This window comes from Tetrao urogallus, assembly GCF_951394365.1.
Source record: "Tetrao urogallus genome assembly, chromosome: 11".
NCBI lineage: Eukaryota > Metazoa > Chordata > Aves > Galliformes > Phasianidae > Tetrao > Tetrao urogallus.
Genome location: NC_136824.1, coordinates 15,478,708 through 15,504,128, shown reverse-complemented (window position 1 = coordinate 15,504,128; position 25,421 = coordinate 15,478,708). Strand labels below are relative to the sequence as shown.

Here is a 25,421-nt window from a genome sequence, read left to right as displayed (position 1 = left end):
CCGGCTTCTCAACACACCCAGGGCGGGAACAGGCGCCGCGAGGCACATGACACCTGGTCAGGACCACACCTTAGCAAAGCGTAAGAGTCGGTTCCGAAAGGCCTTAGACAGACTTCATCACCCCGAGGTAAAGGCGAACAGGCTAGGGTGAACACGACAGAACGCCTCAAGCCTCCCTACGCAGCTTCGCCTGCATGCTGCAGCCCGCCACAAGATGGCCACCCGCAGCGCCTCCAGCAATCGCTCGAGCCATGCATCCATTGGCTAGCTCACAGCATCAGCTCCCGCGCGCCTCCACGCTGATTGGCCAAGGCCATGAGGGCCGGCCCGCCTGGCAGCGAGGCGGTGAACCGGCGAGTCCTTTCCCTGCGAGGCGCTCTAAGATGGCGGCTGAAGGACAGCTGTTGAGTTGGTGAGTACAGTCCCGCTCTCTCCCTGTAGCCGAGCAGAGGAGCATCTGAGGAGCGGAGGGCGGGAAAATACCCCACGGGTCTCAATGCCGCCGCGCTGTGCGCATGCGCGGGGAAAGGAGAGAGCGGGGCGGGCCTGGGTTCTCGTGTCCGCTCCGCCCCGCCGCTGGGCTGGAGGTGGGGGCTGCGCGGTGCCATTTTGTGCCGCTCTGGGGGGGGAGTGGGAGTCGCGGCTTCGCTGAGGGGAGGCGGCTGCCTTCGTTGTTCAGTGCTGATAGCGCTCGTTTCGTTCTCGAAAAGAATAAACTTTAAAAAAAAAAAAAAAAAAAAAAAAAAAAGCCTAGATGAAGTGCTTTTGAGTTCATCTGCGAAGGCGACGGAAATAAATCTTTCTTAGCACCCTTCAGAGTAGCTTAGTTGACCTTGTAGGAAGGGCTGCTTCCCGTGGAAAAACGGCCGTTCAGGGGCTGTGTGGAAAGCAGTCTCCGGAGTTGCGTTCTGCCCGTAGTTGCGGTCGCTGTGTGTGGGCTGGTGCCATCTGGGAGCTGAGGGCTCAAACTGCGCCTCTGCCACGGACCTGACACCGAGTTAATCTTCTGGGGCTGTGGAACGGGTGCTTATCTTAGTGTTTAAAACCAGCGGGGTGTTAGGTGTGGTATAAATACATTCTGTGAGAAGAAATGGGAAAACGCTGTAGTGATGGGCTCTGATTTTTTTAAAATTTTTTTTGTAATTAATACTGCTCTTTGTTTCTTGGGATCAGATTTTTGTCTTTAAATGTTATCTATCACAGCGTTCTTTTTATCAACAGGGACGTTTCACCCAAAAATGGCAAAGAAGTGTTTTTCTCACGTGAAACGTATGAAAAATATTCCCTGGCTCCGAGCCTCTTGGAACTGTGGAATTTATCGAACAGGTACATTCTGTTACGACTGGGTGCTGTTTGTCATCACTCTCTTGGTACACACGTGCAGTTACTGCCTGGCAGACAGCTGCGTGCTGCCCAGTGAGGAGTGCCTTGCCTCGTAGCGGCTGCTCTGTGCCTTACCCGTGAGGTGCCTCAGGAAGCAGAGGGAGTTTAGGTTGGGACCTGTGGTCTTTTCTCTCTTTTGAGAGATGGAGCTTTTCTTTGTGGGCATTTGTTTTGTTCTGGGGAGGGAGGGTTGTGTTGAGTTTTTTGTGGCCGTTTGGTGGTTTTTTTTTGTTTTTTTGTTTTTTTGGTTTTTTTGCTTGGTTTTGCAGACCAGAAAGTTATGAAGCACTTAGTCCTCACAAAGATTCTGTAACCTGTGAACCAAAACCCAGTCTCATGTGTTTATCTCTTGCTGTTGGTCTCCTGTGATCTCACTTTGTACCAGGCTGATGATACTGTACACAGAAATCCTTGTTACTTGTATCTTTTGGAAGTAGCCAACACTATTTACATAGAATCAATAGCTGCCCTGGAGTTGCATTTAGCTTCTTGACTACTCAAGGAATTGTATGAAGTGTTAGACGAGCAATGAAAGCTGAAATGCTGTGCACGCAAATCATTTTGGCATAGATGGTACTGCCTGCACACTTCTGATGCCTTTTATTTTAAATTGAGGAAATAGAATCAACTTTCCTTTGGCATGATGAAAAGCACAGGACTCACACTGCAAGATTTCAATAGCTGGAATGTTATCTGATATTTAGGCTTTGTATTTTTTTCTTAATTTTTTTTTTTTTTTAATCTCCTTTCAGCTGTTAAGGGTTTCTGGAGTAGGTATGACTATACTTAGGAGTGAGATTACGTTCAGTTCTGTTGGATAGAAGTGAGCTTATAGCCAGAAAGAGATTGCAACAATAACATAAGGATATCAGTGGGTTGGGTTGAGTGGCCATCAGAAAGAGAAAAAGAAATGTAACCTGTTGGTGCAAATGTGGACGAAAGAGCTGGAAAAAACATGTCAATTTGTATATTGAGATTTGTGATAAATATTTAGTAACATATATGTTCACTCACCATAGAAGCTGTGAAGGCAGGTTGCTGATAAAATGAAGGGGGAAAATTTAAGCCGTCAGCTCAAATAAAGTATAATGCTGTAAATGTGGACAGAAAAGCTCTGTCAGATTATTTTTGTTTGCACCCTGATGAAGACTGTGACAGCACTGCATACTGAAATGATCTTGATGTGCTGCCATTTCATTCGTTGCTGAATACAGCCAATTTAAGCTGCTAGAATTTCTTGACATTCTAACATTGGCGTATCTGAGTCAGCATCTTGTTGCTGCTGCAGCTTAATTAAATTTGCCAGTTTGTGCCATAGGGATGGACATATTCTCATATTCAGAGAGACAGCTGTGAAGTATTATTAAGAACAGTAAATGTGATACTGTTGGGTTTGAATAACACTTGAGATGTTTTCTCCTGCTGAAATTGTATTTTAAAAATATGTTTTTTTCCAGGATCAACAGTTAATGTTCATTTTGTTTACCTTCAATATCTTATTTCTGAAAAACACTTCAAATAGATTAGGATAGAGATGGCCTTTCACCTACTGGAGTCATTATAAGAACCAGCTTTTTGATGTTACTGCTTTGTTTTAGTTAGGGCCATTAGTATTTCTTACTTTAGCCCAATGTAATTTCTAGCCACTGATTTCCGTCAGTGTTCAGAAATGAAAATGAAACTTGTATACCCTATTCTTGGGAAAAATTTTCACTGAAATCTGGGATTCCTGTCATTAAAATGAAGTACTTTTCTTTTACTTCTTTTGCAGTAAAAGAAAAGCTTTTTGTATTTAGTTTTTCTCCTTTATTATCATAAATTTTACTCATAAGATAGACCTTCCCAAGTGCAAATTGTTTCTAAATACCCACCATCAGCTAATGAGGAAATGTTGAAACTGTACCTTTTCACTGTTAATGTGTTTTTCTAGAGCACTCCATCAGTTTTGAATGTACCTTTTTGCCTCAATATCCATTATGTAAATGAATATGTGCATTTATTTTTGTTTTTAATTGAAATCAGTAGCAAAGCTGCTGTTGGTTCTAAAAGTAAGTTTGGCTCACATGAAGTTTCGGAATAGGAAAATTCTTAGAGTGTAGGCTGTAAGTTGGAGTGGTAGAGTGCATTTTGCTGAATTTGAAATTTACAGTTTTGAGACTACCTTTATCATATAGTTCTGGCAGATACTATTTTCTAGGTAAAAGTGTGTCAGTTCTTTCACTTGTTACTTTTCTTTCAGATTGGCAAAGAAAGATGTGGAGATATTGGCAAATTCTTCAGAAAACAAACAGATTGGTAACATACAGGCTACAAATGCAGTTGGGGTGGTGACTAAAACCACAACTGATGATCATCCTTTTCCAGAACCTAGACTTCCCTATCCATTTACCTCCTGTCTGACTGAGAAGGAGCAGAAAACATATTTATATCTGATGACTAAGTTCTCAAAAACACCAAATCATTTTCCTCTCAATGCAGCAAGCCAAAGAGAGTTACTGACGTATCTGGTAAGTGTAAATGTGTGTATATACACATAGGAATATCACGGAGGAGAATTGTACAACTTCTTCAGCTTTGAAGAGCAAACAAAAATGTAGCAGAAATATTTTCAAATTCTATTTGTCTGAACCTCCTTTTAACCTGTATATCTTGATGCAATTTTTGTCAACACCCTGTATTCAGAACTTTCTTCATCAGCATGTGAGAAAACCTACATGTTGACCTTAGATGCTTGCCACATTCAGACTTTTTGTAGTAGAAATGCTCAAGTCCACACTTACTGCTCGGTCAGCAATGTGTAAATACTTTGTTTCATGTACGTTTTATTTTATCTGAATCCTGTATATGGTAAATGTTTTTGAACTGTACTATTTGGTGTGCAGTGCATCATTATTAATGCCACTTCCTTTGTTTTGCTCTGTATCACTGGGAGTGTCTTTTCTAAGCAGATCAATACCTACTGCACTGCTGTTACTTACAACGTAATGCTTATCAAGTCAGAGCTCAGATACCTTTGTCATTCTATCATGTAAACTTGCTCCACCAGTGTTCTCTAATTCTGTTTTATTTATGCATCTATGTATCTATGCATGGTCGAAATAAGCCTGCTTGGTATTTAGAGGACGCAGACCTAATGTTGCAGAGTTTCTTTTTTACTTAAGTGAAACTAAATGCATGGGAAGACTTGCCAGATATCAGCAAGTGGAAGCCGTGCCCTTCCTCATACCATCACCTGTGCTACATCTCTGGAGATTTTGCTGTTTACATACCTAGCCTAGGATTCCATTGTGTCTTAGAAATGAGTTTGTTTGTTTTTTCTCCCCGCAGAAAATGAAAGAAGTAGTAAACAGTGAGGTTGCAGAATTTATGAAGTTCGCCCAAAATGCTGCGAAGAGCTGTACTCAGGACTATGATTGTATCTCTGAAGATGCTCTGCTTTATACTGAGGTAATTACTGATGCTGTGTTTAATTCTGCTGTTAAACAATGATATTGAAATTGTGATGAAGTTGCATACACACTGCTTGTGGGATGCAGTTTCCCAGAGCTGCTGATTTGAAGTTGGAGCAAGACATGAAAGGTTGCTGTTCCACTGATGCTGTCCAGCACAGCCAGGTCCACAGTTCGGGGCAGTAACACAGGATACGAGGAAGGTTGTTGAATACAGTACAGTATGAAGATAGTCAGCATTACAGTGCAGGAGATCTTTATATTTGTGAAGGAAGAAATTACACTGTAAGTGTGTGTTTATATTGACAAGTTGATACTGAATGTATGCTACTGGGGCATATATTGAGCAAAGCATGAAGTATGTTGCAAAGTCACTTTAATCAGAGGTTAATCAGGCTGTAATCATAGCTGTCTGGAAATTCATACTGTGTTAAATCACCAGTTTGATGATTGTGCAATTGAACACAAATGTAATTTATCTATCTTTCTTTGTTTGATACATTTTGGGTAAGAAATTCCAGAATGCAGGTTTGATCAGCTTTCACATTACTGAGTTGACTTGCTGACTTGCTGTTGATTTTTTTTTTTTTTATTATTTTTTTTAGTGCAGTGTGATGCCTTATTTAAAGTGTTGTAGTTAAATACTTTCTACTAAAATTCCTGTCTCTTCTAGTAAGTGCCATAACACTTCCTACAACAGATTAAAACAGAAATGCTTTCTGACAGGAAAGCAATTTGGAATACATATAAATCCTTCTATGTCTTTACCTTTATAGCTTTTTCCCAGGCTGGTATAAAATTAGGTAGTGAGTAATACAGAGAACCAGTTTTCCCTGTAAAAATAAGGAAAAATTAAACAACGGCAACAAAAAAACTCTGAAAGCCAAATAATGACCTTTTCTAACACAATTCAGAGTACTGAATTTAGTGGGAGTTTTTTTGTTTGCTTTTTCTTTTTAGGTTTTTTTTTTTTTTTTAACTGATTTAAGCCTGCATGCATATATTGTAGTCTTGCCTGTGGAGGGCTGATGGGAATTCAGAATGTGTTTCAGTTCTGATACCAGTGATTGTAAGATTGTTGCGGGGTGATATTGGTTGAACAAGTATGTGATCTGCTGAATGTTTCTGTATTCTTTACAGGAAGTAAAACTAATGTAACTATTGCAGATGCAGAAAATAAAGATATTCAAGTTCTTATGAAATATGGAAATGCTTGTTTTGTTTTGTTTGTTTCTGTTAGGAATTATTCAGGGCTTGTATTGGACATGTGAAAAAGTATCCTGAGTTTTACACGTTACATGAGATAATGAGCATCATGGGAGGAAAATTTAACACGCAATTGACCTTTAAGCTGGAAAAAAGTCTTCTTGTAATGGTAATATCCTATGTACACTTATTATTCTGGTGTTATTCTCATATAGGTGGAACTATACACAGATCATATTATGCAAGGATTTAAATTTTATAAGTATTATTTAGTTCTTGGGTTAGAGGGTTGTAATCCACAGTGAAAACGTTTCAGTAAAACTAATGGAGTTACTCTGGCAGAGAGGCTGTTAATTATTGTGTGCTCCCTAAAAATGTGATGTTAATAGGACTACTTTAATTCCTGACATAACAGTAACTTGCACCTCCATAAGTTCTTAATAACTTTCATCACAAAAAGTGGAATGTTGGGTCATCATGATTTCATTTAATATTGTTTCCTGGTCCTGCTTGATTTTCTTCAAGGGTACAGCAAGATATGCTAAGACAGCATTCCCTACCATGCCTGTTCAGCTCTGCACAGATTATAAAACTGTTACATCTATTATAACTCCAGAAAAAAAGGCTTCTCTTATCCACAATGTAAGTAGCATTTTTATTGTCATTTTTATGGCACATATTGGAGAAAAGAACCATTTCATTTCTGTGGCTTCATAATTTCATCATTTTGATCTTAATCTTACACATCTTGTAGCGTGGTGGTGCACACTGTGTCGTTGTTTGTGTAGTATTTAATGTCATTTTACATTAATACATACATTTAATGTCAAAGCAGTCATACTGCCTTCTTCCAAAATTGGTTTATTGCAATTGTTACGCTGGTGCATCATGGTTGAGAAATATTTTAGGCTCCTCAGTTTTCTGAAGAGTGAGTTAGGTGTCCCTTATCTAACTGTCGCTTTTGCTAAACAATATAAATTGCATTCGGGAGTTGAGCAATTCTTAGATTCCATTCTACCTCACTGTTAAATACCCGGTGTTGCTGTTTGTGTTGAGAAATGGATTTGTTTTGCTCATTCTGCAGAACTTGTTTTTTGACTATTTATTTCAGATAGTTTGCTGTGCATTTATTTGAGGAGTTTGTTCCTATATCAGAAACCAACCTGTCAACAGAGGTATTATGACTGCAAAGAAGTTTGTTGGATAAGAAAGCTGTAGAGATGACACAGGAAAATAATATTCCACAAAAGGTGTTGGATCTGTAAAATATGAGATCTGCTGTGAAAGTAGTGCTTCCTATTTTATTATCTTGCCTCACAATGTCAGAGGTGGATATTGGTGGTATGGCAGTACAGGCTGAACCTTCCTGCCAACATTCTGTTACGTTTTGTGGCTGTGTGACAAATGGCAGCACAGGGACAGTCTGACAGGATGGCATCTGACGTGGAAATGCGTGTTAAGCAAAGGTGTAGAACTTAATTCCTCCCTGGGGAAAAAAATGGCACCCATTGACCTTCATTGACAATTGCTGAATGTTTATAGAGACCAACCAGTGGATGTGAGCACATTGAGGCAGTAGGTGTTTCTGCCGTGGTAACAGCAACATGAAAGATGAACTCCGTTCCAGACAGCCATGCCTGGAGTATGACATGCAGGCTCTTCTCTGTGGCTGGCAAAAATGCATAGCTAGTGGTGGTCACTATGTTGAAAAAGAGTGTTTGTTGTAGCAGTGTTTGTTCTATCGCGTAGTGCTATTGTGCTATTTATATCTGTGTAATTTTCATGGAAATAAATAGGGGGCATTACTTTCAGAGCAATTTTTCATGTTGTCTCAGATGAACAAAGAAAGAGCACTGCTAGATTTTCTTACTTACCTTTCATGGCCCTTAATGCTCCCAAACATCCAGTATCTCCATGGTTCTTACTGTTCTTCTCCCACCTAATGAATATGCCCAACCTTCTTTTTTCCTGGAAACTCATACTCGTAATTTTTTATACTTCTTTTGTTTCAATTCTGAATTTGTTTGCTTCATGTTTTTATATTTGCTTTGACATTCTTTACAGGCAATCTGTATTGAAACAAATGTGCAGTTTTAATCATACTTTAATGTTAGGCTGCTCCATGATGCTATTACTTGTAAGAGCATCTGAGATACACGTGTGAGTGAATGTGTTGCTTTTTTCTTTTGCATTGCACTCCCTTATGTCACTACCCCTTTGTTCTTGTTTGACCTAGTAATTCAATTTATTAGGAATTAATAGAAAGGTAGAAGGCAAGATATGTTTTCTTGTGCTACAAGGTAGAGGTGTAGGATTCAGCTAAAACTGTAAAGCTGTTTACTTTTGATTTTGAAGCCTGGCACAGTGGTGGTAGTTGGGTGTCTGCAGCTGTGGAGCTAATTCATGTTTGTTGGTTTGTTTACAGATTTAAATTACCTGTCTTACCTGAAAACCTTTAAAAATCTACCTTCTTTTGTTGTTTAGGATATTAGTTCAGATTCAAATGCAGAAAAGCTTGCTTTGAAATACTCCCCTCAAGTTGTTTTAAGTAATCAGTCATTATTTACATTGCTGAATAATCATGGATTAAACTACAAGGAACAGTGGGAAATTCCAGTTTGTGTTAAGATGATCCCTGTTGCAGGTATAGTATATTTTTTGCTATAAAAACTACATTTTTGTCCAGGAAGTTCTTGATATTTTTTCATAATCCCTTTTCATCTGACAGAAGGACAGAAAGTTAGTAAATCAAGCAAGATCAACTGAGAAAAAGGAGAAGATAGTCTAGATTTGTTCACATGGTAAAATAATTTAACTTTGATTTGATATAAAGGGGAAAAAAAAAAAAAACAGACCTGAAGTTAGTTAAAATCATAGCTGTCATTACAAATTAGGGTTCTTAGCATTTCTTGAGAAGTTGCCCCCTAGAATGCAGGAATGAGTTTCTCGAGTACTTCCATGGTTTTTAATTTAAATAATCAAACAAAATAATAAAATCTGACATCATAAGGGACAGAAATCCGAAATAAATGATTTTTATTGGATAATGAGTCCAAGGCCTTTGTTTTTGAAGAACTGTGTTTATTTTAATTTCAGCTATCACAGAAATGAAGGTTAAAAATCCACCGGTATAGTATTCCTTCTGCTCTCAAGGAGGAAAGCTAATAGCAAGGTCATTTCATAGTTCTCTGCACCTTGTCCTACCTTGTTACTGAGAATAGCAACAGCCTCTAGAGATACTGCCAGTAACATTGAGTTTGGAGACGCTCAGTTATTTTCCACTTGGAAAAAAGCAAAGTCAGTTAAATGTCCTTTTTGCTTTCTAAAACAGGAAACTCCTTGGGAAGAAAATAACTGCATGTGACTTCTGCAGTTAAAAGAACCAATTTCCATCACTGTTTAATGAATGTTCATGGAGTATGGCCTTTTTCCTAATTAGCAGAAAAAATGTTTTCAGTAAATTGATTAGCTCATCTGAATACTGTCCCATCAGTAATTTGCGTATAGATTTCCCTTCTCATTGTCCGTTCTGTTTTTAGCTAGTTGAATTACAGTGGAAGCTGTCTTGAAATGTCAGTGTTGTGTGCATCACACACAGATCTGTATGGCAAACTTTTGGGTAGTAGTTGACAAATATCTGCAAGTCTTAGAAATTCTGATCTTTCTCTACATCAAATTGAAGTACTTTGTGCAGTGTTGTGCGTGGCTCCTTTCCTGTCACCTTTATAGTTTTCAGACTTAATTTTTTTGCTTCAAAGTTAACAGTCAGAGTCACATGAAGTACATTAGCAATACAGTGCTGCATAAAGATTTTCTCTTGTCCACCCTTAGCTCCCACCACTTCAACCCACCTCTTGCATTAATCTATTTTTCTTCCTCACTCAGATTTTTCTAAAGCAGAGATAAGGTGGCCCACACGTTCAGAGTGTGCCGTTGATTTCTTTATCACATTGGCCAGAGTGTCACTGTTGGTTTTTGGTGAATTTAATTATGATTCATGTTTAAGTTATAAACAGCAGTGAGGGAGGCAAAAGTGCCCTAACTTAGTTACTGATCAGAAAGAAATACAAACTTCAGCCATCGCTTTTGGGCAATGAATCTTTAAAAGAAAATAACAGTCCCCAAGTCAGATTTACTGAGGTTAATGTATGCAGAACAGAAGAAGAAGAAAATCTTTTTGGAAAATAGGGTACATTTTATTTTCATAATGCCATGTGAGAAATGTTGAATCCTTAGTTCTTTAGGAATTCCTTATGTAGTATGACATTTAAAATCTGATGAACTGTTAATGTGTTGTGTGTTGGTGCTTCAGGATCATAATTCAAACTAGCTGGACATACTTCTCTGGTAGTGAATGAGAGCATGGTTTTTCATCTGTTTGCAAATGTGGAATGGATTGTAATATATTTGGAAGCTGAAAGATTTATGGCGTAAATTCTAAAGTGATATTCTTTCTTTCATTTAATACACATTTCCTTTCTTGAGAAGATAACAAAGCAGCTAAAGTGGTTTTTGTTGACTCACCTCTCCTGAAAAAGGAAATGACAATAAGAGAGAGGAACCAAATATTCCATGAAATTCCTGCAGACTTCCTAGCAACTAAAAAGTCTTACATTGCGATTTCCGATGTTTCGATGGACAAACCAGATGAGGACAATCTGTTTCAGTGGGATGTACGTAGCTTCACTTCTTTTTTGGAGGGGGGGAAAAAAAAACAAAAAAATACTGTGTTTTAAGGTACTTGTGTGATAGTGGAGGAAAATTTAGGTCTCCTGTTGATTGTTTTTTGTTGGTTTGTTTTTTTTTTTTTAACTACTGAGCTTCAGGCACTGTCTGTGAGGATGTCTGTCCAGTTCCTCTAAGTGCTTCTATTATATCTTCAACTCAGCTTTAATGTTTATTTCATTAAAATATGTTTTAATGGGTTTATTTAGGCGCAACAAGCTTTATGGACTTTACTTCTGTTTTGAAAGACCTTTTAATACCTACAGTCTGAGAACATTTCACATGAAACAGAAGGAATTTGGTTCACTAGCCTTGGTTCACTCTCACTCAACAGTGAAAATTTGGATCCTAGAACAGTTTTCAGGTTTCCCCTTTGGTAGTGTCTCATTTGTCATTAATGCATTCTATTTCTTGGCTTTTTTGATTGTGCATTATTTATTTTTTCTCCCTATGTTAAGGTGTCTGCTGATACCTACCAGTGCAGGAAGATTCCACTTACAGATGATGCAGGGATGGATTTTGATGATGATTTTACAGAACTGGAAACTTTTGGAGCAGCTGTCAAACTTTCAAGGACTTCTAAAACAGAAAACACTTGTTCAGTTGGTAACACTGATAAAGGTTTGTCATGTGACTTACAACCAGAAAAAAAACTGACAGCTACCACAAACAGTGAAGCTCAAGAGAGAAAAACTCCTCTTTCTGAGCAGGGATTTTCAGCGTATTCCAGATTGCAGCTTCCATCATGTGGCAGTGTATGCTTCAGCCCTGAAGGAAATTGGTCTCATAAAAACTTTCATTCTGAGGAGGTGGAGTTGAAGAAAGCACAGGATGTCATGACCAAAAAAGTATCAGACAATGAAACTAATACTTTATATCCTGCTGTAAGTTGCAAAAAAGACTCTCATGCTGCACAGAAAAATGAGATATATGGTCCTTTATGCAGTAGTGACACCGACGAAGATCGTTTAATAATTGATATAGAGCATAAAAATACTGAATGCAAAAAAACTGTTCCAAACGCTGTTTCTCAGACTTTGGTCCAGACTTGCAAGTCACCTTCCCCCACCCCAAATCCATCTGCAAGCATGGCTGATTGCTCAGAAACTGTGCATCAGGGGAAAAATGCCTCCAGAAAGGCTGCAAGAAGGTTGTCCAAAGAATTTGATCCTGTTGGACGGATTTTGAAAATGCAAACGGAGCTCCTCAAGTCACCTACCCAAAAAGCCCATGAGCAGCCAGCAGTGAGCTGTGATAATGCTAATGCTGTACAAACTCACGTGCCTCAGCCTTCAAAGCCACCAGTGATCTCCCACACAGCACCTGTACTGGGCCCTGCCCCAAATCCTCATGGCTCATCTAGGAATACCTGGACGTGCCTTTTTCAGGGGGTGCCAAGGAGTGAGTAGTAATGTTTGTTGTCTGTGGAGAAAAACTGAAAAATTTCAGTTCAACTGGAAAGCATTTTAATTCCCTTGCCTGAAGAGGATCTGTAGTATCTCTGTACCTCTGTTACATTTATTCAGCTACGACTTTTTTATGACCCCAAAAATACTTTGTGTTTGGCAGGTATTATGTTGCACGAATAAGGAAGAACGTGTGGAGCTGTTTATCCGTAGAGGCGAATAAGAAATGTTAATTTAAATTATAGAAACAACAAGGCTTCTGAGAAAGGAGAAGTTGCTTGGTGTTGAGATTAGTTACTTTTCCATAGAAGTTTCAATGTTTGAGCAGTCTGGTCTGTGAGAAGGTCTACAAAAATCGTTTCTTCTCAGTTGAAAGTGGAATTACTTTACTTTTTTTGTAGATCAAATTATGTAATTAAAATTTTGAAGAAAAGTTGGTATTGACTTGTCCAAGTTTTAAGAATTCCCCCTCAGCTTCTGTTTATCAGCTCTTACCAAATCTGTTCCAGAGGGCTGCTGAGAACTCACTACAAGGCACTTCTCCAAGTTTTCCAGTGTTCAGCTGGAAATGGAGCCCATGTTAGACCCAGACCTCTACTTGAAGGTCCTAGGGGCCATAAAGTTTGAGGGCTTTTTACTTGCCTGAGTAGCTTCTGAGCTGTGTACAACTGAAACTAGGAACCCTTGCTTCAGGTAAATTGGTAGGAAAGCGGGCAGTTAGATCAGCATGGATACACTTTTCTCAAATATTTAATTCCAATGAATCAGTGCTTTTTGGTGGGAGAACATATTTTATTGGTGTTTTCTGATTAGCTGTGTGCTTGATCACATAGGAATTAATTATTTAACTGTTTCCATTGCAGATGGATTAACACAGGTAATACTTTTATGAGCTGAACTTGTTAGGTACGTTTCCTTTGAGTCAGCCAGATTTTAATTATTGGTCAAAGACATGTCTCTTTCCCCTCCTCCCATCTAAAGGACTAAGCAGCATGATGCTCTTCCAATTTCTTATCTTTTCACAAAGCCAGACCATGGAATTCAAGTGTTGTTTATTTTTAATCGGAGTGATAAAACCAATATTGCTAAGAAACTGAGATGTGGTATTGTGAACAAATAGAAAACCGAGTTCAACAGCTTGGAAGTGATATTGCAAGCTGATAAGTGGCTTTGCGTGTCTTTTTGGCAGAAGGCTGGAATTAAGTTAATTATTTAACAAGCAGAAAGTTATTTTTTGTCACTTGAATGTTAGTACATCACACAGTATTCGTTCATTCAAAGATGCATGTAAACAATAAGTATAATGGTGAATGTATTTATTAGTAGCACTACAGCAATATTTGTTTGTGGTGTAGTTTTGATATGTATTTCCACAGGTCTGCAGTACAAAAGCAGAATTGGATAAATAAACATCAGAGCTTATATTTTGTGGTTTTGGTGTTTCGTTAAAATATCTGTGAAGGACACAGATATGGGTGTTCATCAACCTCAAAGCAGCATCTTAAGATCTGAAGAAGTTTCTTTTGAATATGCAAGTTAATGTAATTGAAATTGAAACAAACTCAGTTTGGAATGGAGCCTCGAGCCACCAGCCAAACCTGAGGCTTGAGCTGCTTCTGTAATTAATAAATGGATAACGTCTCTCATTCAAAGTAATTTTGTGGGCTCTTTGTGCTGAGTGAAAGTAACCGAAAGAAAAAAATCACCTTTCCACTCCGTCTGCACAAAATGCTCTGCGTAAGAAATTCAACAGCAGGATAAAATATGGGAATAATTAATAATACATTCTTTAAAAGCCGTTGTAGGCATTTTGTGGAATTATTTTTTTAAAAACAAAGACCTTAACAAGTGACTTACTGTGCATAATGAGCAAGCTTTTCACCTCCAACTATTATCAAACAAAATGGCTTTTAAAAAATCAACTACTGTCAGAAAGGGCAAAAAAAGCCCTCAAAAAAAGCCCTTTGATTAGCCTCAAAGTGAGGAATGCCCAGGTTTGTTGTTTTTGGTTTTATTTTCTGTAGGAAAGCTGCCAGATGAACTTCAGATGCTTGTGGAAGACCCTGGAGAGTATAAAGCACCTCAGGATGGCAACCTTGTGTATAAGCTGTTCAGTTTGGATGACCTGTTGTTACTTGTGCGCTGCAATGTGCAGAAAGTGAGATCATTGCCACGTTTCAATAAAAAGAAGAAAGCTCAGAAGGTGAGGAATTGGCTCTTTTTTTTAAGCTACTTGATTAGAACAGATTCTAAATGTGATTCTGCATTTGTTACTACAGCTACATTTCAGTAATATGTATGAATAATTCTATTCATGTAACATGATGCCTCTTGGAACTGTTTTTAAAAGGTAATGTAGAAATTTTTTTTCCCAAACACTTCAAGATTGTTTGGAATCATAAAAACATTCTGTTTGAAAAGGCTCCAGAATACATCTTAGCAAATTGTGTGTCTTAAGGGCTAAAATGCTTTGAGTGCAAGTGAAATCCAATATTCTGTATTATGACAGGAGAAAGAAAACTTAGTCTGGAATCCTCAGTAATTCAGTTTTGTCAAGAGTCCTCATAATCGTTTGTCAAACTTGATCTGATATAGGCTTCCCCAAAATACCAGAATTATGATAGACAGGTAAACAGCTTGTAAGGTGTTTGTACTTTATTGAAATAGAAATAGATCTTAGTAGTTTTTACTTGTGAAAATTATATGCTCACAGTCTTGCTTTGAGCTATCTTGGCTTTGCTTGATGTGAATAAAAGGCAGAATTCTAACGGGCAAATCCGTGTCATAATTGCATATCTAAATTCCTGCAGAGGGCAGTAGAGCATAAAAGTGAGAATGTCAAAATAAGTTTCATGGGTAGTGGCTTAATATCAGTTTATTTTTTTGTGAAAACATGCCTAGAGTTTTCCTGTTTTATTTTAACCTGTCTGTTTTGCCTTCCTTTATGCAGGATCTCCTTAGCCTTAAGCTTGTTGTGTGGGTTTCATAGGGCACAAACTGTTACATCTTTGTTGCTGCAGTTGTAGTGGAAGATGATGATGATTATAAGTGTCAAAATGCAGCTTATTGCAACAATCATTTTTGCACAGCATGCTGATTTTTTGTCTGTGTGTTTGCTTTGATAGCTTATTCCAATATTCCTGTTGCCTAAACTGGAATACCAAGCCTATTATGGTGTTGAAGCTCTTACAGAAAGTGAAGTATGTCAGCTGTGGACAGAGAGCATGCTTCATTCTGAATGCTTATTTTATATTGGTAAGTCGGTGTGTTGATTTGTGCTTGCTTGTATGAAATGTGGATGTCTAAACCTCCATGAAATAACAGAAGAGGAAGGTGTTTATGACAGGTATATTCCATACATCCTTATTTAGTTTTCTAACTTTGGTTTTCACTTTTATCTTAAGTTCTTTTTCTAAAACTTCTCTTGGGTGCTGAATGGGGACATTTCAACTTTGGTTTTCACTGGATAACATCCAGTAACCTTTGTTTGCAAGAACTGCATTTGTTTGCTTTTCAAGGAAAAATTTATAACCCAAACTTAGTTCTCAGAAATTAGCGATCTTCGTGACTTCAATTATTTATTTTTTTTAATGAGTCAAATGCAACACAGATTATTGTAATGTAGGAGCAGTGAGAATTCTTCTCGATTAAAAAATGAACTGTAAATGTATGCTATTTTGTGAAATCATTTTAAATCAATTTGTTACCACGTGCCAAAATTGGTGAATAGAAATGATTGGGTATGTGGCTCAGAGAATACAGATCTCTTCGCTTTTGAACTTGTAGCAGGGGAGAGGGTCAAGCACAACTTGTTTTTCTTTGCAGACACACAATAGTGTTTATAATTCAGCACTAATAACATGCAGACAGATAAGATACAGGAGAATGAGGAAAAGCAAGCAAGATATGGCTTGTTTTGTTATTCAGAAATATGAGAAATTGCAAGCTTTGGAAACAGAATATTTGTGTCTCAAATACAATATACTGGAAGTAATTTTGTCTTTGCAGTAACGAGAAAAACAGGTAGCATGGGTTTATTTAAAACTGCTTTCTATAGATGTGGTATTGCATAGGATCTCTGAACACCAGTATGTAATGATGTTTTTCAGATAGTTGAACAGAAGTTGTCTGTGCCTAACTGGTCAGTGAAATTTCATTTCCCAGTACATGATGTGGTCAAAATATCCCGAAGGGATGGGTATGATAAACTTGTCCTTCATCTCCTTCCCATCTGCTGTTCAAAAATGTAATAGGGCCTATGCATGCAGAGTAATCAATACTCAGAATGAAGCAGTAAAAAATCCTGTATAGAAGAGATTACATCTGTAATTCGGAGCACGGAAAATAGAATAAACTGGGATGAAAAGCAAAAATGTTATTAGAAGGTGTCTTACTGTAAACTCTCTTTTCTGCACAACTAAGACCAAACACGAGTGCAGTGTTATAAGGAAAAAAAAGCTACATTCAGATTTGTACAGTGACTGTTTTAAAAGTCAAGAAAGTTTGTCTGTTCCTCTTTCTGGAGAGAAAGAAAAATGATACATATAAAGAACAGGGCCAGATAACTTTACCAAACTTTTTAATATATGTGTAGCTCTTTGATATCAGTTATCTAGTGATTAATTAAGTTTTAACAGGACCATCTGTTAAGTGGTACGTCACAGTGCATCTTAGAATATGCTTAATGTTTGCTGTGGGACGAGGGCAATCCTCTACAGTGAGTGAATGTTCTGGAGCTGGGACTGCCTCGCTTCCTGTTATAGAAAGATTTGTCTGTTTTTATGGTTGTTATGGCAGCAGTTGTGGCCTGTGGTTGCCTAACCTTTCCACTTGAGCACTGAATGACACGTTCTGCTCTTGGTAGCTCACGTCAGAATACTATTTGAAAAATGCTGAGTTCGTTTTTTTTTTTCTAGTTTTTACATACCAACTTTGCATCTTAATCACAGAACTGTAAGGCTTATATGAAATCAGATATGATCTAAAAACCTTCACAAAGCCAAATTTATTAAATCATTATGCACAAAGTTCTCCTATTCTTCTTCTCTAATTTACCTTTTATTTACCTATTACCATTCAGCAAGACCTGGAAAGGCTGGAGAGCTGGGCAAAAAAAAAACGGATGAGGTTTAACAAAAGCAAGTGTAGAGTCTTGCATCTGGGGAGGAGTAATTCCATGCACCAGTACAGGTTGGGGGATGAGCTGCTGGAGGGGAGCTCTGCGGAGAGGGACCTGGGTGTCCTGGTGGACGACAGGTCGGCCATGAGCCAGCAGTGTGCCCTTGTGGCCAAGAGGGCCAATGGCATCCTGGGGTGCATTAAAAAGAGCGTGGCCAGCAGGTCGAGGGAGGTGATCCTCCCCCTCTACTCTGCCCTGGTGAGGCCTCATCTGGAGCACTGCGTCCAGTTCTGGGCTCCCAGTACAAAAAAGACAGGGATCTCTTGGAAAGAGTCCAGCGGAGGGCCACGAAGATGGTGATGGGCCTGGAGCATCTCTCCTATGAGGAAAGGCTGAGTGAACTGGGTCTGTTCAGCCTTGAGAAAAGAAGACGGAGAGGGGACCTGATCCAGGTCTTTAAATATCTGAGGTGTGGGGGGCAGAATGGCGAGGCCGGACTCTTTTCAGTGGTGAGTGGAGACAGGACAAGGGGAAACAGCCGGAAACTGCAGCACAGGAAGTTCTGCACAAATGTGCGCAAGAACTTCTGTACAGTGAGGTGACGGAGCACTGGAACAGGCTGCCCAGGGAGGTGGTGGAGTCTCCTTCTCTGGAGATGTTCAAGACCTGCCTGGATGCCGACCTGTGCGACCTGCTGTAGGGAACCTGCTTTGGCAGGGGGGTTGGACTCGATGATCTCTGGAGGTCCCTTCCAACCCCTGCAATTCTGTGATTCTGTGAACTTGATGTAAGGCCCTGAAGTTGTTTTTGTTTGTTTGTTTGTTTGTTTGTTTTTTAAGTACAGTAGTACTAAACTACACTGAAATATTTCTCCCCTTCAAGAAAATGTTTCTGTTTATTAGCTTCTCCAGAATCACAAGCAGTGTGAGGAAATAATGTAGCTGTAAAGAGAGGGCTGACTGTCTTAAAAGGCATGCAGGTTGGAAGAATGCATGTCTATCTAATCATCTATCAGTAACAGGACACTTAGCATATGGCTAGGGCACGGAAGTTTGCACACAGCTCAGCAGCCAACACCCGTTTACTGAGGCTCTCAGGATTGTAGGAGAGAGCGTTCCGGCATGAGCTGTCATCCCTTTCTGATTCAGAAGTTCCTTAGTCTCCACTGTACCACGCAGGCAGCTGTTAGCCATGGAGTGGGTGTGGAGCCCTAAGCAAGCAGGCTCCTGTGAGCCAGCCTCTGACAGCTCTGTGTGCTTAGGGAGAAAGCCGTAGTGAAGCTGAGACGCTGATTATTGCAGTGTGTTTGGTTTTCGGTTCTTGGATGCACTTCATCCAACAGCAAAACCTGGAATCCTTTAGGGGTTTGTACTGGTTATCGTAGTTCTCCTAGCATTTGTGAAGGCCCCCTCCCACCACTGTTTAGATTTAGAATATTGCTTGTATTGACTTGGAGTTCTGGTGTGTGAATAACTTTTGGTGCTCGCAGAATATGGGTTTTATTCAGGTAGGCAAACTGAGGACTGTGGATTTTTGGTACCAGTATGTAATTTCTAATATAGCTAGGTTAACAGATGCCTGGAAGGCATCAGTCAATTTCGTATAAAATTGAACCTACAACTGCTATTAATAGGAAACTTACCACATTCTACTTCAGGATTCATAGAATAATTTGATTTACAAGGAACCTGTAAAGGCCATCAAGTCAACTCCCCTGCATGGACAGGACACCTGCAGCTAGATCAGGTTGCTCAGAGCTTTGTCCAGCGTGACCTTGAATCTCCAAGAATGGGCTGTCCCCCATTCTCTGAGTAACCTGTTCCAGTGCCTCACTACCTGTACTGTAGAAATCTTCTTCCTTACATCCAGTCTAAATCTCCACTCCTTTAGTTTGAAACTGTTTCCCCCTGTCTTGTCACAACAGACCCTGCTAAAGCCTGTCCCTTTCCTTTTTACATCTCCCCCTTTAGATACTGAAAGGCCACTCTTGGCTGTCCCCATAGCCTTCTCCTGTCCAGGCTAACACAGCTTTGATTTTGCCTTTCATTTCATATTTCTGGGGAGCTCTGAAAAATCCAGTGTTGCAAGTGTTCTGATTTAGTTACACAACTCTTTGAAAGGCTTTCTTTTTTCCTGAAAATCAAGTCGCAGTTCCCCAGTGGTGATAATATCCCTGTATTATGGATGGCTTAAAATTGGGTGAATATTTCATTCTTTTTCATTGCAAGACTTGAACTATCACACATTTGTTGTAGCCAGAAAGGCAGACATGATCTAGGTGTCTTCTTAGGTCATGCTGTAATTTGAAATAAGTGAAATGCCCTATCATAATGGGATGTTTGAATCAGCAATAGTATAGCCATAGACTTATTTACCCAATAACGTGTGAAGGTATGAAAAAAACTATTTGAAAACTTTGCTCTTACCATTAATAATACAATACCTATCAAGCTTCTGTTCTTATTCAATTAGTTCTAGGAATGCGTAGATCTGAAGTGAACCTTTCAAACTGAGGTTTTGAATGGGTAGCAGATATCAGTGGTAAGTTGCTTAGGCGTTCTTGGATCTTGAAAGGATTTGAATTCACTGTATTAGCAACCTTTTGTGTTGCTAGTGCCCCATAATTTTCCAGCCTTGTTCGTCTGTGTGACTCAGGGAAATACCTCACAGTGCCTCAGTTCAGCAGATGAAAAAGGAAATGGAAATGGAGGTATTGCCTCCTGCGTACTGTGCAAGGTGTGCCGTTCAGTTGGGTTTTTGATTTCTGGACAAATGGACTCTCCATTTGTTCAAAAGCAGATGTATCATCTTCACACCAACCAAAGAGTGCTGTCTTTCTGTAGAGCATCTTGCTCAGTTGTTTTAAGTCCTGTTGCTGTTCAAATAGGATAACATGTGTACAAAAAGGCTGTGACATTTCCCAAAGTATCTGTACCTGTTTTAATTGGTTAAAAAGAATTGTAATAGGCATTGCTGATTAAGGCTGGGAATGCTTTACCCCCAAAATTCACTTGTTTGCATTAAGCACCTGAGCATAGTTTACCTTCACCTGAATGGAATAACAATGACTCTTAAATAAAGATGATTTGAAGACTGTTTGGAAAAAAAGTGCTTTCTGTATAGATAACTTACTGAACATCAAGTGGACTTGGTCAGTCACTTCTGAAATAAAGGTTTCAGTAACATATATCCAGTATGAGTAGTTCATAGGTATTTTTCTCCCAGTATGAGTAGTTCATAGGTATTTTTCTCCAGCTATGCTGTCAACGAGTTTAGAAATGGAGATTTTGAGAAGATGCTGACAAATAGTGGGCAACACAGATTTTTTACTTTAACGATTTCAAGTTTCTTTCTTCATAGTTAGCAATGCAGAATATTAAACTTAGTGTTTAGTCGTACAGAAAACACTGCTATCAAGAAAAGTAACACGTGTGTGGTGTTTTAAAAGTGAACCAGGACAACTGATTTCATTTCGAATTTGTTACAAATGAGAGTTTGTACTTGATCATCACGTAACAGATTGCTGAGTAATGTTTAGCCTTGAACGTGAAATAATTTTGTTTAGCAGTTTTAAATATACTGTTGAGACTTTTAGACTTCCTACATGGACAGATATATAGCATGTGCAGTAAATTCCACTGAGTAGGTTATTTTTATTATACTGTGTTCTCCTTCTGATTCTTCTTATGGAAGCTGAAATAGGGCAGTTTTCTGCAAAAAACCTCAACTTGAGAGAGAATCTCTCTTGGTAAGATGCAGTCACTACATCAATGTACAAGCTATGGTAATTATCTTTATTGCTTTTCAAGTGAAAACTTGGGCTAGCCTGTGCCTGTTATAGCAGTATGTTGAGGAAAGCCCTTAGTTATGTGAGGGATAAACAGTCTTAGCAAATTTGCTGTGAACAAAGCCAGAATTGTAAGCTGTGTTTCACTGGAGGAAAGAAAAAATCCAAAGACAAAGATACAGAATACTCAGAAAACCAAATAATATCAATGTTCAGATAACGCAGGAGAGCAGAGAAATGAGTGTGTTCAACTCCAAGGTAAATTTGTCTTAAAAGTTGAGCTTATCATCTACACTGTAAGGAATTGTAGCATTAAGCATCAGGAAAATTTGAGAAGATATAAACTAGCTGACAAGAGTAAAGCCACAGCAAAGTGAGGTTGCACATGCTGGACATCACACAAGATGTGAGATTTGCAGGAGTCATGGGCCATCCTTGATCTGTAAGACAGCCCACACACAAATACCCATGCTTAGAAACAACTGTACATTCCATTTTCAGTTATTGTGCAACACTGACAGATGCTTTCCACTCTCTACACTGTGAAACAGGAAAAAATATTGCTTTTAGAATGCTCTAGGTCTGCAAATTATGCCTTTATGTTTGTTTGTTCTCTCTTTTTTTTTTTTTTTTTTAATGTATTGATTAATGTTTTCCAGGGCATATTGATGGTCTCACATCAAATCTTATTATGCTAGAAAAGATTTCTCCAAAAATATTAAGAGAAAAACTTGGATTGATTAAGTGAGTATTTTTTTAATGATGAATCTGAAGTTCTAACAAGGCTTGCTAGATACTCCTTTTTTAAGTGCTTTTACTTTTTTGCTTTTTTAAATACTTTTTTACTGTAATTTTTTTTAACAGGCCAGCAAATTCATTGAATATACTTCATCACATCTTGAAGAAAGTGTCTGAGTAAGTGCTTTGTTTTTGTACGTTATATTCCTTTCCAACTGTGCCCATGCAACCCTGTTTCTTATGTGCAGTGGTTGTCTGCTCTTTGATTTTTGTGTCTTTGGATACATGAAATCTATTAGATTCTTTTAGGTCTAGCATAGCATAACTCAGTGCCACCTAAAAATGTGCTTAGGTTTGAAGGTTTTGTATAAATGGTACAAAAGAACAACAAGTTGACTTTTATGAACCACTTACTCAGGAGAGGAGATGGGATACTTCTGAGCTGGCCTAACAGTACATAGGAGTAAGCTGTAGTAGTGTGTAGGCTGACACTTCAAATTTTGATTTTTGTTAGCAATAACAAAGTTCCCTTCATATGTTCCCTTCTGCTTAACTTTACTGATAACAGCATATATCTTCATCTGCACACTGTTACAACTTCTCTCTTGTTCCCTATTTTTCTTTCTTTGGCTACTCTGAGGCTTTCAGTCTGCAGCTTCTTTGCATGTACATGGGCTGCTCTGAAGTAATGCCATCTATTATGTTTGTTCATGACATCACAGGCAGATATTGGTGGCATGGCAGAAGAGGTTGGACCTTTTTGCCAGTATAAAATATAAATGAGCAAGATCTAATTTAATTTATTAATGCAATTTAACTTCCTCATTTGTGTCCATAGTCTTTTTATAAAACAAGGACTGATAAGTAAATACCTAAAGATGTTTTGCTTCTGCATTAAAGCTATTACTAGCTATCCTGTTCAGGTTGTCAGATAAAGTGAAACAATTAACAAAGCAAACAAAAAAACATTTTTTTTTTTAATTTATATCCTTTTAGTTTGCAGGAAGGCTCTTATCTATTGACTCATGCTGCAGGAGATTCATCAGTTACAATCTACAAGAGTTCTCTTGACAAGCCAACAAGAGCTTCATATAACTTACATAAGGCTCATGGTGATCTGCCTTCAGTACCTGCCATGCTCTCAGTCCCCTGGGTGCCACTGGATCCCAGTCTCCCTTTGCCCTATCACATGAAACATGGAAGAGTCCCATGCACCTTTCCGCCTGCGCCCCAAGAAGCCACGGGGAAACAGAAGGTCAGTATTGCGCTTAATGGAAAAACAGAGTAGCAGTTTGGAAATAATCTTTTTCAATCCACTGGTTATAGGTGATATATTTGTTTGTCATCTTGTGGGTTCGAAGAGACCCTTTAGAGTTCTGCATCCACAGCCAGGAACAGGAATGCCTATTTCCTGAAAGGCATTTCAGATGAGATTCATCTTACCTAGCTTTTAAGTGTTACAGTATGGAAAAGCAACGTTGAAGCTTGTACTGTCAGCAGAGAGAAGTGGAATGCTTTAATAGGGATCCGTCTGTAAACTAGGATAGATCTCTTCAGTAGGTTGCAGGACTCATGCTGTAATTATTTTTTCCCCAGTGACTACAGAATTATGGATGATTAGTGCAACTGTAGACAGGTGCAGTCAGGTGAGATGAATTATACTCTCAGGGTCTAGTTTGTGATAAATTATATTGAGCTCTTGTTCCAGTTTTACATGATATGTATGTGTTTTTCCAAAAAAACACGCTTTTTACCCTGTTTGGCAAAATCTCTTCAAAACTGAGCTTTGCATCTTTAATGTGGGCTAATGATACTTTTGGACAGTGAAAATGATGCAGCATTTGCCCTACTTAAAAGCCTTGTAATTAAGGCTTTCAGTACAGCTGGAACAGGTACAGTATTTCTATTTATAAGGATTTTCTGGTGTTGCCTTTGATGTTGCTTTTTATCAATATGCTTTATCTTCAGACAGTTTCAGGAAGGATCTGAAACTATTTTAACTATTTTGCTGTCTTCAAGTCCCCACTTCCCCTCCATTTTCCCTTTTCTTTACTCCAAATCTCAGAATCTTGAAATCTTGGACTGTTTCAGTGAAAACTGACATGCCTTGGAGGCATGTGATGATGAGTTCTGAGGAGCTTTGTGAAAATAAGTAACAAGACAGAGGAGAGGAATCTAGGTTAGTCCTTCCTCTGTGCACTCAGCTCCAGTATTTGTACCAGAACCCTCATGTGGGCAGCAAAGATTGTAAGGAAATCACCCACGTCAAAAAGAGATGTTCTGTTGTTAGCTGTGGCATAACACTACAGGACAGCAGACCCAAAGAAGTTAATCTTTATTAGAAGTTTAAGTTCTTTCTTTTGTCTCCTCATGCTGTTTTTTCCTGATTTCAGCACACAGAGTATCCTGAATCTGTTCTTGGTTGATTAGGATGTTGAACAAATCTCATGTATGGATAATGGCAAATTCTCTGCAGCAAAAAGGTTTCATTTTAGTCTTTTCAGGTGTGTTAGCTCAGGCAGCTAGATAACAGCTAATCACCTGTCTTTGGTTGTTCTGAACACCTTTTAGCTTTGGGAAAACTTTGATTGCAGTTCAGGTGGTTTCCCTGGCATAGGGAAACGGGGAAACAGAATTCTCGTAGTATGCTGTTCCCTACACGGGGCAACATTCCTAGCAGCATCTATGCAATAACGTTTAAGAGCAGCGTGCTGCCTAGTGCAGAGGTACGTATGCTTTGTGTAGCACCTAGGAGTAACTTCTTAGTTAGGAAACATTTCTCAGACATACGTAATAATTGTTTATATGGATGGCTTACTCCTAGCATCTGCTTTTTGCTGCTATTGTTTCTATAACCATAGAATTTATCATGAGCAGAATTGTTTGTATCCAAAGAGAATTGTAATAGAATCTTTTAAATAAACTGTTCAGAACCTCAGCCTGCTTTGTAATTCACAGTGATGATTCAACAGTGTGTATCATGCTGTGGAAACTTCCCAAAAATCCCACTCTTAGCTCTTAATATTTTGAGCAGGTAACACGACAAGGTACCAGCAGGAAACTTCTCAGGCATTATTGTTTTTCCAGTGCAGGTTTACCAATTTGACACTTTCTGTGCCAGTTGTACATTTTAGCTGTATTCTGACCTTATATGAGGGCAGTGTAAAGTTGGACATCAGTTTCTGATGGCCTCGTGTACTTTGGTTTCTGCCAGAGGGAAATTTGGGCATAAAAGGAGTGGGAGTGGTGAGATGCCACTGGTGCCAGGAAGAGCAGGGTGCCTCTCATCCTGTCTGAATGTGGCCCTGAGTCTGGCTGGCATTAGAAGGCAGTTCTCTGAAGGTAGTTACGTCTTTGCTTAATAGAGAAAGAGATTAAGATTACTCTTTATCTTTTTTCCTCTCTCCTCACATGTCTAGATGGCTGGGGTGAAAGGGCAGTCAGACACACCCTACGAGGGAGAGCCAGTAACTATGGAAACAAAAGGCAATCCAGCTAAGCCTGTTAGAAATGAAGGTGTGGCTGCAAAGAAGCTGAAGAATCACTGCGAACAAAGAATGATGAAGAAAAAGTGGAAAATGAAGCAAAACAAAACACAGGTGAAGTAG

General features: G+C 38.8%; 1 protein-coding gene across 1 annotated transcript; it reads left to right on the top strand.

Annotated features, from left to right (window-relative positions):
• Positions 1–383: 383 nt before the first annotated feature.
• On the top strand, positions 384–25,421 carry ICE2 (interactor of little elongation complex ELL subunit 2; the record flags this gene model as incomplete). Its single annotated transcript, XM_079541063.1, has 15 exons — positions 384–412; positions 1,222–1,326; positions 3,623–3,890; positions 4,711–4,830; positions 6,073–6,207; positions 6,564–6,680; positions 8,523–8,682; positions 10,527–10,711; positions 11,222–12,164; positions 14,194–14,372; positions 15,295–15,424; positions 21,735–21,819; positions 21,940–21,990; positions 22,810–23,068; positions 25,233–25,421. 15 exons carry the CDS (start codon positions 384–386, stop codon positions 25,419–25,421), a joined length of 2,955 nt encoding a protein of 984 aa, XP_079397189.1.